The 13,045-nt window shown below is 40.7% G+C and overlaps 1 protein-coding gene across 1 annotated transcript in view; it reads right to left on the bottom strand.

Moving 5' to 3' along the window:
• Positions 1-13,045, bottom strand: part of TGFBR3 (transforming growth factor, beta receptor III) — a 140,073-nt gene that overhangs the window by 20,758 nt on the left and 106,270 nt on the right. Inside the window, exons 11-14 of the mRNA XM_012661017.1 lie at positions 10,288-10,428; positions 9,954-10,112; positions 5,890-6,189; positions 2,554-2,674 (exon numbers count right to left, since the gene is read on the bottom strand). Coding sequence (XP_012516471.1) covers positions 2,554-2,674; positions 5,890-6,189; positions 9,954-10,112; positions 10,288-10,428 — 721 coding nt within the window. The remainder of the gene's footprint in view (positions 1-2,553; positions 2,675-5,889; positions 6,190-9,953; positions 10,113-10,287; positions 10,429-13,045) is intronic.

Raw genomic sequence — 13,045 nt, 5'->3', positions numbered from 1 at the left:
TTCATGACCCTGTTATTATTCAAATAAACCCACGCTATTAGGCAAACAGTCATATTCCCTTTTCAAATGACTCTTCCAATTCACTGTGAGGCAGAGAGAAAGCACAGACTCCAATGCATTGAGGAGAAATTATTTCAGAGTCAAAGGAAAACAAATATAAAAGGTGAGAGAAGTCATACACAGAGCTGAAACCTGTCAGAAAACCTACTGGATTCAGTGCAAAGTTAGAAAGCAAATTTACATACAGCCCCCGGGATGCTGGCCTGCAGTTTAACCTTCTCAATTTGTTTAACAAACCTAAGTAATAAACTTTCTTTACCCACATGTTTCTCCACTAAAATCTAGTCTCAATTAGCAAATCTCATAAAACTGCTTTGATATTTGGTAAAATTTTCCTCTTGAACTTTTATGTAAGAAAACATTGAACTTCCAATATAATTACACTAAGTTTAAATAAAAGTAATTACCTAATTTACAAGAGAAATTACTTAGAAAAATACCACCAGACTCAAAAGAAGAATGAATGAATTGCTGGAAGTTATACTGCTGCAGTATTAATGCCTAATTATTGTCTGGCATGGGAAAAAGCAAACTGCTGCCTTCAATTACCAGCAGAACTACCTCTCTCAAAATAGGTAAGAGTAACAGATGAAGGCCGAGTAGCCGCTGCTATTGTTAAACGACTCACTCTCATAGTACAAAACAGAGCCAGCTGTTGCCCAATTGTGATTACTTTGCAACACAATTAATTTATTCTTATTTCTTTCCCCTGAACCCAATAAAAAGGAACTATTTGGGCAATCCCTTTATACAAAGACTATTGCTGTTATGACTTTCAAATGGTTGAAAACCAACCAATTAAAACAACAACAAAAACGTTGCTGAGGAACCAATAAACATCTAACATGTACATTTCACACCAACTTCAGGATGGCCGGGAAATGAATTAAAGATTATTTTGCTTCTTCAAACAGCATAGTTTAGTATTACAGCTGAAACGGCCTCTGGAAGTCATCTGGGCTAAACCTCTTCTTTCCAGATAAAGAAAATGAAACCCAAAGAGGTGGGGGGAGTTCTCTTGGGCCCCCACAGCAAATTAGCGGAGAAAGCTGGGAGCGCCTCTGGCTCCTAGCTCCAAGCCAGCGCCCTCCCCCCGCACTCTCCTGCCCTTCAGAAGGGAGCATGTTCCTAGGAAGGGGCAAATTCCACCACCAGATAGGACAATTAGAATGGCACTGCTCTTTTCATAAAGGTCACTCAACCAAACAAGAAACTGGACAGCACCCACATGCCTCTGTTCTGGTAGCTTCTGCCTGCTTCAGGGCCACCCCTGCTGCCTAGCCTTGCCAAATCCCAATCCAACAATACTCAGATCAGAAATGCCATCCCAAGGCACCTCAAACCCTAGAGCTGGTATCAGCACCACCCGGCAGGTCTCCCAGCTAATGCCCAGCAACTGGAGCCAGGTAGCTCACTGGCTTCTGTTAAGGCCCTTAGTGCCCAGGCTACTCTCTGCCCCTCAGGGTGGCAAGAGGCAGCCTGCAGCTCAAGCCCTAAAATATCTAACCCTGGAGGCTTGGAATCCACTTTCACTCTCCCAGCCTTCTCTCTCAGTTTGATACCCTTAGACAACAATGTTTCTAAACAATGACAACTATAATTGCCTAGATATTCCATGTGACATTTAGTTCCATTCCTTAGATGTTGACAGCTGCCTAGTGTGTTCTTGCTTGTTTAGTCCTTGGGGCTGTGATGTGGGTCCCTGGCAGATGCTCTCCACTAGGTCCACAGGACCTCACATCCATTCCTAACATCCCCTGCAGGGCCCAGCTCTGCTTCCCTGCTGGTTTTGGCTGGCCTGGCCCATGCCAGGCCTGGCTCTGCCCTGCCTGTCCTCCAGGGTACTGATGCTACACTTCTTAGGGCACGTCCTTCTTTTTCTCCTAGATGTACTTGTTGGATGTGTCTGCACATGTAGAAAGAGGCACCCTTGGCTTCAAGCAACAAATATGATTGTGCAAAATCCTGAAAATTAAATTATAAAATGCATTTGGGCAGTGGTTCTCAATCTTCTTTCTGCTCTGACACCTAAGATGAATGTTCACATATATAACACCCTCTCTCTCAAAGGCACATGCAATTTTGACAAAGCAATATAATAGCCTGTAGCCAGCACAACCATTACCAGTAGCTCACAGAAAGGTGAGCTATGGATCGTTTGCAATCCCCAGCATGCCGGGAGTAACTCTAACCCTTTCTTGAAGACTCAAGGAAACATATTTGAATGCAAGGGAGAGTGACATTATGACACGGACAACTTTGACCCTGATCTGATTTTTCAGAGGACATGATGTGTATGTATCACAACTCTGCCACAATGGCAGGGAACCAGTGAAAGAAAAGACTCTTCAGGCAAAACAATCCTCTTCTAAAGTTACTAATTGGCCCTTAAGTTATCTTTTGAACAAAACTGGACTTTGATTCATGGTATTGGATCTTCTTAATGAGCAGCCCCTGGGCCCCTATTCTCTGACTGAGCCTCCCAAAGCGCACCTTTGGATTCAACTTCGTGGTGGATCACAGCCAGGGGCTTGGTGAACGTCTTCTTATTCTGCATCATGGCCCAGATCATCGAGGCGTCCAGCGAGGTGCAGGCTTCATCAGGCGGCACGCACTGCGGGGGGGCAGAGCAAAGCAGGGTCGGGGTCACTCGGCCTGCACAGCTGTCCTGTGGCCTTTTCTCAGACAGCTCACAGCTGTTTAGCACCGGAAAACAGATTTGGGTGTTTTTCAAAGAACCCCAAATAATCTGGGAGACATTGTGGCAGGCTCAGTGTATTTTTCAGCTGCACTTGAAGATGTAAATATCACTGGATGGCATATAGATATTGTCCTCCCCCCTTCCTTTTCCCCACAAAACAACTAGAGGGCTTAGTGTTATTTAGTTTAGAAATAGAGAACTTATGACTAATGTTGGCCCTTCACCAAGCTGGCTTCATGTAAATGGTTCATGTTTGTGATTTGTGATTGTGGAAAACTTCATGTACAGGTGCTCCTCAACTTATAATGAGTTACAGTCTGATAAACCCATTGTAAGTTCAAAATATCATAAGATGAAAATGCATTTCATACATCTGACCTACAGAAAATTGTAGCTTAGCCTAGCCACCCTTAAATGTGCTCACTTATAGTAGCCTACAGTTGGACAAAATCATCTAACACAAAGCCTATTTTATAATAAAGTGTTGAATGTATCATGTAATTTATTGAATACTACAAGTGAAAAACAGAATGTTTGTATGGGTACTCAAAGTGTACAGTTTCTACTGAACGTGTATCACTTTTGCACGATTATGAATTCAAAAAATCCTAAGTTGAGCCATCATAAGTCAGGGACCGTCTGTATTGCATTATGAACGTGACAGATTTTACATGTACTGTCCAAAAACATAATCATGTTGTTGAGTTTGTCTAATTTTTAATCCTGACCTAGGCTCATGCGAAATTAAACTTTCCAGGGTCATCTGCTTTTAATGTTCCAAAAGGCAGGTCCTGGGGAGTTGTGCCATGTGGAGAGGCCATGAGATCAGCTGCTTCTAGCTATTTTAAGGCCTCAAACTTATTAACAAGCATGCCTGGGCCCACTGTATCTGTTTGAAAATGTATGATTACACTCCAGTACCTTTTCCTTTAAAATAACTTTGGTTTGTTGTCTATACTCATCAATAGGTGAAATTCTAATGTAAATGACACCCATTCGCTTTTGTTGTAAGAAGAAACATATCACTTAAAGTATTGTGGGCATCCCCAAAACTAGGTAAGTTCCACTCTTCCAATCACAAAAGAGCAAAGCCTTTAGTCTTGTCATTGCTGCTCTGAGCAGCATGCCAGTCAGACGCATAATATTAGAAGTCTCCTCCACGCCCCAAAAGAAAAGCCTTCACAATGGCCCTCTTGTAGAGGGAAACAATGGATTTTCTGTGGAGAGGCGCGATTATTGAAAAGATTTACATTTCCTCTTCTATTTTATTTTACTCTTACTTTCCTAATACTTCTTCGGTTAAGTAAGAGTCTAGGATTCTATGTCTAACTCAGTAGGTGACCCTGGGTGAGACACGTCACTCTTTGGGCCTCAGTTTCATTAGCAAAGGGCAGGGTTGGACTCAATGATCTTTGAGGCCTCTTCCTAGAAAATGCTTTGGCTCCTTTGTCATAGAAAGCACTGAGAAGTGACTAGAAATACAGAAACACTACATATAAGCAGCAAACAGGAAGACAGTGGTAACAGCTCATCCTAAGCCTCTGCTGAATAAATGGAAAGTCGTTATATCTACTGTCTCATTTGCTCCTCTACCCAGGAGGGAAGCCAGGCATTATTGTTTCAGTTTTATAGATGAGCAAATACGGGCTCCGAGGGGCCGGGGACTGACTTAAAGCCCCATTAGGAAGCAGCAGGCTTTCCTCCTCAGTCCCAGGCTCTCCCCACTGTATCCTACCTTGGGGGTAAACGCAACTTGGGGTTTAGGGTCATGCATATCCCATCATGTCATCCCCTGGCACTTAGAACTCTCCTTAAGAGTGTTTTGGAAGGAAACGTTAGGATTAATTTTCACAGATTAATACACTGTGAAGCTGGGCTGTTCCAGGCCAGCTTTGGAGAGCCACCAGCCACCAGCAAAGAGCCCTAGTAACTTCCAGGCCTCCCTTCCTAGGCTCCTCACCCCTAAAAGACATCCTTCTGCCTACAGGAAGCAGCTGGGCCCCACAGCCTAGCATTAAGTTCTCTCTACCACTGTCCACTAAATCCCAACCTTGATGGCCACTGGAAGGTGAATGCCCACAAGGCTAAGGCATCAGTGTTTCCAAAAATAAGCTAATGAATACAGTCTAAATCACCTTGTATGTGCTCCCTAATGACTGTGAACTGTATTTGCTGAATTTACATATATAAACAAAATTCTCTTTGGTCTTATCAGAGAAATGGATGTCCAGAGGAATATAATGGTGCAGAAGACTCAGACCAATGGCAATCTGTCCAATAATAGAGACACCTAAAACTAACAGCTGTGTATTAAATGAGAGAATTCCATACGTAATTAATTACATAGCTTAATTCTTAGCCTTTTAGGCATCGATTGAAATGTGACTACAAAAGGATGAGAAGTTAGTTTACACCATGTGAGACAGCGACAGAATAAATGCACACATGAAAGTATACATGATTATGGCAGATCACAGGAACACAACTATAGCAGAAGATGCCTTTCATACATAAGGCCAGCCTAATGCGGCATCATAATTAAGCTTGCGGATTTGCCCTATCGTAGCCACTTCTCAAATGGTTCTGATTTTTGTTATGGCAACAGAATATGGGGAGGGACAGAAGGCAAACACGACGAACTGATATGAAGCTGAGAAAAACTAAAATATTTGTTAGTTTCCCTTAGAAGTCCTCCTGAGACAAGTCAACCTTATAATTCACAGAGACAAGGTTAAAAAACAATTACAATACAAGTCTCAGCGGGACCTGAGAAAATTAATCCTGAACTTGTCCTTTCGGCTCGTTGTACTTTTGGCACCGTACACTATCCGAAAAGCAAAGATAAAGCCAGACCTCCCCCTCAATGGAAAACAGTCTTGATTTATCACTTGTAAGGTATTACGCTAAGTAGCACGCATGGAAAAAAAAAATCATACTGTCAGGATTTATTCTCTAAGACTCCATAAAACTCCCTGTTCCCCACTAACACTGACTTTATTACTCCAATTGGGCAGTTCCAAAACCAAAAACTTCACCCTGTACGACCTTGGAATCAAGCTTTTCCAGTAGATCTCTGCCTTATCTGAAAATGCCAAATTAACAGTCCAAATGGATGAAGGCCCACTAACCTTAGGCAACTTCTGGGGGTCCTTCTCCTTCTTGGTACACAGTGTCAGCTCACACTGTAGAAAGAGCAGCGAGGTGTTGAAGATGGGCTTGAAGACGAAGCTGAATCGCTTCTTATCCATCTCGGCTTGTGGGATAGGAAAGCGCACTCTCTTGGGACTGTAGAATTTCACAGATTCATCTTTAGGACAAATGTTCTCAATGATGGTATAATCAGACATCCTATCGGGGTTCGAATATGGAGAGATAAAGCATGTTTGGATAGCGAATCCCAGTTCCTGGTCAGCCTTAGTAACAGATACCTACAACAGGACAGAAAGATGAATTCAGAAATGAGTTACTCATAGCATCTCACTTTAACTTTACGCACAAGGACATTATACCAACATAGCCCTTCAGATGAGACATTGCTTTATTTTCATAACATATATATATAGCCTTATTTCTAATTACAAAAGTAACATTCATTCTTTGAAGAAAGATTATTTTCCATTTAAACCTGATATGGATGATGACAGCCAATTATTTAGTTCCAATACCAGTCTGGCAGATTCAAATACAGAATGAGTAAGGCTCTTCAATCTCCCATAAGTTCTCTGAGACATGAAAGCAAAAAGCACACCATGCACCTAAAGTGAATTTTCCAAAATAAATAAAACACCAATAGGCAAAGCCCCTAATGTCATAACAGTGTAATACTTGAAAGCCAAGCTCTTTCTAAAAATTGCTCATAAAATAGAGTACAGAGGCAGAATCTATTTAACCTAGGCAGGAAGACTGAGCTTTTAAACAGTAACAAGTCAGAGTCAGCCTGGAACATGCAGTAAAGCTTAAGTCCTGCTTCACCACAAGAAGGCAGAGCTGGCCTCTGGTACTGGATGTCAGGACGGTGCAATTTGGTGGCCATCACAGGCCTGGCAAAGTGTCCCAGCTGCTCATAGGTCCAAACCAGCCTTGCCAAGTACTTTCCCTTCAGTCTTTAAGCCCAGGGGTAGTTTAAGGGAAATCTAATCTGGAAATTTTTCCAACTCATTTACACGTCCCTCTTACAAAACATTTGTATGGGCTATGTCCAAATCTTGTTAAGGTTCTTTTCTTTAGAAACAAGAAGTAGTGTTTAGCCAAGTGTAAAGAGAATTCAAACCTCGACTAGCCTGAACTAGGCTAAAATCCCCAGACCAGCTTGGATTCTCCATTTGGTGACACAAGGATCACTGTGTGAACTGCCCCTACCCCCCAAGCCTCACTCCTTGACTAAACTTAAGATCAAAACAAACTTTAACACTTTAGAAATAAAGTTAGTCTGATTACCCATAGGCCAACAGCCCCAGATTCATTTCAAAAGACATGGAGATAGAAACAGACTTTCCATGTTGAGATACCCAGGGGAAATCCCGGACATCACGTGGGGCTTAGAATCCACAGCACCATGGATTCAAAACACTCCGTATAGATCCCTCTGTGGTTTAGTACAGGACACTCAACAATGGAGATGACGAGAAGCAGGAGGATGTGGATGAAGAGGATTATGATAATATCACCTTGTGGTCACCTTCTGTAAATACTGATACTTCATTATTTTTGCAATATTTTTGAAAAACAAGATATTCTATCTTGAAAAGATGGCAGATTATTTACATGTTATTACTAAAAAGTACCCTTTAACGTGAATTCAGAACCCACATTACAAAAATGTGTAACAGAGTGACTTCAAATCTTTTCTCTAATCTCAAAGTATGTAATGGCAAAATGTCTACAGCATCCCAAAAAGTTGTATTGGAGGAGAGAAAACATCACCAGCAATATTTTTTACTCTAAAACAGACTGGAAATGAATAGTAGAAGGATCACAGGCTTTGGAGTGAGACAAGTCCAGTGAAATCACATGCTTTGCCACTCATGTGCTGTGCACTCTGAGACTCAGTTTCCTCACCTGCAGGACGAGGACACTAGTATACTTATGAGACACAGTCATGGTGAGAATTGGTAAAGGAAAAGTTCTATGCAAACAACACGGTATCCAGACAGCCAACAAATGCCACCTATTATAGTAGTACTGTTCTAGATTTAAAATTTTTATGGTAATTAACAGTTGTTTATAGTTGTTTATGTAAGTTTTACTTAACCTAAGTAAAAAATTTTCCTATCAGCAATGGAGTCCAAACTAACCCAAAGATTAGGCATGGCCGCTATCCTAATTTGCAAAACATTTATAGATTCTATCTTATATTTTTGGTAGTTTAAAACAACTTAAAATAGAGTAATTGATAACATTTTCCCTCTCCCCAAAGTCTCCTTAATGTACTTGATATTTAAAGTGGTAGCAAAAAGATTAGGTCCATTTCCTTTTAATCACTTGACAATCTCTTTTTCATAGTTACCAAATTTAACTACAAAAAATATAGATGAAATATGAAGATATAAATGGGAAAACAAGGATGAAAAAAAAAAACCCTACCAAAAACATATTTCAAGTAAGCACGTATGGGTGGCGGGGGACTCAAACTATCCAGCGTAAGTAAGATACGCAAGGACGATTGGCCACTGATTAGCATAAACCAACAAAGCCATGAATTAGCAAAGCCAGGCACACATTTGGAGAAGAACAAACGGCACTTAAGCAGCACCCCTAAAACCCACAGCACAAGAGGGAGTCATTGACCAACAGCACGTGTAGACTGCACGGGCAAAAAAGCAAGAAGAAAACAGGAGTCTTGGATTAGGAGACATCTATGATGAGGAACAGCATGTAGAAAGCAATATATGTTTCACAGTGGAGAAAAAACTTGTACTCAAAGAAACAGAAGAACTGTCAGAACAGGGAGTCAAAAAGAGGAGGGGCAGAATCCACATGATCGAGGAAGACAATACCTAGAGCCAGCAAGCTCCATCCCAGAGTCAGCGCAAATGTGAGAGTTCCTTGTCTTTCCCAAATAGAAATATGTGCACTGAAGTCACTTTTAACTGTGGAAATACCCCATTTCGACCTTATAAGCTTCTCACCCCTCTCACTGTGAAGGAGGACATCAGCTCGCAGCTCAGCATCAAACACCTGCTCATCAGACAACGACTTTCCCCTAAGACCAGCAGACAATATGCCCAGTTGAAACACTAAACGTTGTACCGGGGCACAAGAAACAGCAGGCATCCTGATGCCGTAAGATTCATCTGCTCTAGAATCCAATCTGTGAACCTGGATATCTGCATTGATAAGAGGCCATGTTTTCTCCCCCATCAAACGGCACTTTGAGGATAAATGATAGTAGCATCCAGTGGAGAACAGGGTGAGCTCTGCAGACAGAAGGCCTGAGTAAGACCTCTGAATCTGAACTCCGCTGGGCACTAGCTGTGTGACCTCAGACAAGCTAGTGCCTCAATTTTCTCATTCATAAAATGGAAATATTATTAGTCCTGTCACATAAGATTGCTCTGCAGAGTTAATTAATTGTTACAATATTTATAACCGTGTTTGGCACATAAAACTGCAGTAAATGTTAGCTGTCATTTTATTATTAGCACCACTACCTACTATTTTGTAGTCATTCCAGATTTATGCTATGCTTAAATTATTATTATGCATAAGAAATAGTTTTAATAAATTTATATAGATATTTAGATGATCAGGAAAAAACAATTTTTATGAGACAGGGTAGCATGCAGCATTTCACTTAAAAGTGAGCACAATTTAAATGACAACATAAGAGGCGGTTTGCAATATTTCATGGTCAACTCTGAGATTGCAACTACTGAACTATTAATACTATTTCAAAAATGCAAAGGACAAGGCAAGGACAGGGCTTTATTAGTAGAATTTACACTCTTGTTGATTTTTTTTAAACATTCATCAACAAAATATACTCTCCATTTAGCATAATGTATTAGATCCTGAAATTTCCTGCTTTGATCGGAATCAACCTGGAAACATTCTCTGAGCCAAGCCACCATCACAGCTGATTGAGGTCTGTGAGGAGGAGCAGGAAGAGGTCTGCACCGGGTGCTTTAGCTACTGCCAGGGAACTACAGCTCAGCACTAACCTAAAAGCCCAAGGCCAACGTTCAGGTCTCACCTCAACATAAACGTGTCCATTCTCTGCCACAGAGAAGACCCCCTGGGAGGGCACCAGAAAGAGGTCAGTGTTGTAGAGCTCCATGTTGAAGGTGATGTTTCCATGGAGCTGGTCCTGGAAGCTACTGGGATTCCTCACCTGCCGCAGGCTGCAATTAAACTGGGAAAAAACCCAAACGAATGAAGATAAATCATAGTCACAAGAAGTGTGAAGGCCCCGTAGCTTTACGAGCTTTGGCCTTTAACATCCAATTTCATTTTCTGATCGTCCTTAATGAAAGCCAACAAATAGTCAACAGTTCTCTACAAACTACCTGTTGACAACAAACACTCACCACCACAATTTCAGGTCGGCTGAATAAGGAAGCATCTCCTTCATCCATATCTCCTGGAAATCCATTATCACCTGACTCCAAATCTTCATAACCATCTGGCCAACCACTACTATCCCCTGGGGATGGAACCTGTATTACAATCTAAAAGGCAAAGAAAGCACAGCCAATGTTATAAAAACACCAAACCACAAGCATTTGGTTCTATCTCACATGAACACCCATATAATAAATTCAGATGCAAATTGAAAATCTGACTTTAAAACAAAAAACAAAAAAACTCCAAGCTTTTTAGGATTTTACCCTCAAAGCAATAAAGAATAAGGAGAAGTTCAATGCAGGTTCAAGTTAAGGTCTGAACTAAAATTTGTATCTTCCCTTATGAAAAATATTGATTTATTTTGTAACTACATTGAATAATTACAAATTATTTGAACGGTGGGAAACCAAGCTTTTTAGGATTTTACCCTCAAAGCAATAAAGAATAAGAAGAAGTTCAATGCAGGTTCAAGTTAAGGTCTGAACTAAAATTTGTATTTTCTCTTATGAAAAATATTGATTTATTTTGTTTATTGAATACTTACAAATTATTTGAACGGTGGGAAAACACTAGACACTGAAATGGAGTTGAATGGGCTTGTTAATAGGCTCACCTATGCTGTGAGAAGGGGGTTCTCCTTAAGGGTCTTTATATTAAAAACTCTAAGAAATACTAAGAGTTGGCTATTGCCAGGAGCTTTTGTTATTTGTATCTCTTAAGGTTTGTAGAAAATTGAGTTTGAGGGTTAGGCATGGTGGCTCACAATTCTGATCCCAGCACTTTGGGAGACGTAAGCAGGAGGATCAGTTGAGCCCAGGAGTTAGAGACCAGCCTGGGCAACACAGCTAGATCCCATCTCTACAAAAAGTAAAAAAAAAAATTAGCCAGGCAAGGTGGCCACACCTGCAGTCTAAGCTACCTGGGAGGCTGAGGAAGGAAGATGACTTGACTCCAAAAACTGAAGGCTGCAGTGAGTTATGATGATACCACAGCACTCTAGCCTAGGCAACAGAGTCAGACTCTGTCTCTAAAAATATTGAAAAAAAAAAAAAAAAGAAAGAAAGAAAAAAGAAAACTATAAGAAAAAGAAATTTGGCTTGAGTTAGAAACAAACGACCTAACTCAAGTAAAAGACCTTTACTATGGAGCCAATCTTCTCATCTTTGCTCTTACACTCCTCTATCTTTTGCTCATTTCTTCCCCAATATCTTTCTGCATGGTGTATGGATGTAGAAAAGAACATTATGTTTTATTCCAGGACAACTATCTTAATGTTAGTTGAAATTATTATTCCTTGATTAGTTCAAAATAAAATGCAAAAACTCACCCAAGGATGATGACCCCAGAAATAAAACCCTAATTTCTTGAGAATGAAGGAAAACCACTTGTCTCTTCTTTACCAAGTCCTCAAAATAAAGTATTGATACAAGAATTGTAGGGTCATAATAAATGAATGAATGAATGAAAGTACTGATGCAACTGAAGCAAGTATTTAGGATATTGTTAATCCTGAACATCATAATAAAGAAATAGCCAAACAGCGAGAGCCTGTAATCTCAGCTACTCAGGAGGCTGAGGCAGGAGGATCACTTAAGCCCAGGAGTTCAAGACCAGCCTAGGCAATGTAGAGAGATCTTATCTCTTAAAAAAAAAAAAAAAGAAAGAAAAAAGAAAAAAAAGAAAGAAAGAAAAGGAAAGAAAAGAAAAAGAAGGAAAACAAAAATATATGAGAAATGAGAAAAAAGGGACTTTCAGGGGTCATGGATATGCCTTTCTCTCCTTAAGCAACCAACACATTTTACTCAACAGATCTATTACCATAGCCTCTTATTAGTGTTAACTTAGATATCAATTTTAAAATGTCAAAATCAAGTTTATCAGTAATATATGACATTCATTATCTATGGAAAAACTGGATAAATGCAAGAAAATTAGTGTTGTAATTAGCAGGAAGTCACGGGTTAATAAATTAATTATTTTAGTAACAAAGGGAGATTAGCTGGGCCAGTATGGTGTCAGGGAAAGATTAGTGGATGAGAGGTCAGGAAGCTGGATTCAATCCTGGCTCTGCCATTAACTAGACCCTCACCTCAAATCTAAGAAGTCTTTCAACTCCCCGGAGTTCAATTTCCTCACCTGCTAAATGAGGAAGTTGAATGAGCTCATCATAGGGTTCTTTCCAGCTCCAACATTCTAAGATTCTCTGAGGAACACTAAACTTGGGCTCACAGGAGAGCCACTGCACGTGAACCACACTGACCAGAGGCCCTGCTTGCCAGCCTCTCTGCTCTGATTGCCAGGCATATTGGGTGACTGGCAGCAGAAAGAACTTGTAGCCGCAGCCCACCCCAGCCCACGTCCCAGCTGGAGTGAGCCCTAAGAACACACACACACCCACCTCGTGTCAAAGGTGGGCACAGGGATCTCTCAGCCTTGTTTTTACCATCAAAAGTACAACCCAAACTTCAAAATTAGCACTTTAAAGTTCTTTTTGAGATTTCATGTTTCAAATTCTTTTAATATTCACTGCCTAGTTTCATTTCTAAGAGAATGGGTTTAATCTGAAAAGATGCAGATGAACTGACAAGGAGGGTTTCTGGAAAGTGAAGGTCAGCTATCGCAATGGGTGATCACTGGACGAACTCTGTGGATCTTCTCCAGGTAACCTCAAAGGTAGGAGATTTTCCTCAATTTAGGGTCTTTGTTAGAGGTGGAGAGAGA

This window comes from Propithecus coquereli, unplaced genomic scaffold (genome assembly GCF_000956105.1).
Source record: "Propithecus coquereli isolate 6110/MARCELLA unplaced genomic scaffold, Pcoq_1.0 Scaffold7, whole genome shotgun sequence".
Lineage (NCBI taxonomy): Eukaryota > Metazoa > Chordata > Mammalia > Primates > Indriidae > Propithecus > Propithecus coquereli.
The sequence above is the reverse complement of the archived record's forward strand: the minus strand, read 5'-3'. Positions and strand labels throughout refer to the sequence as shown.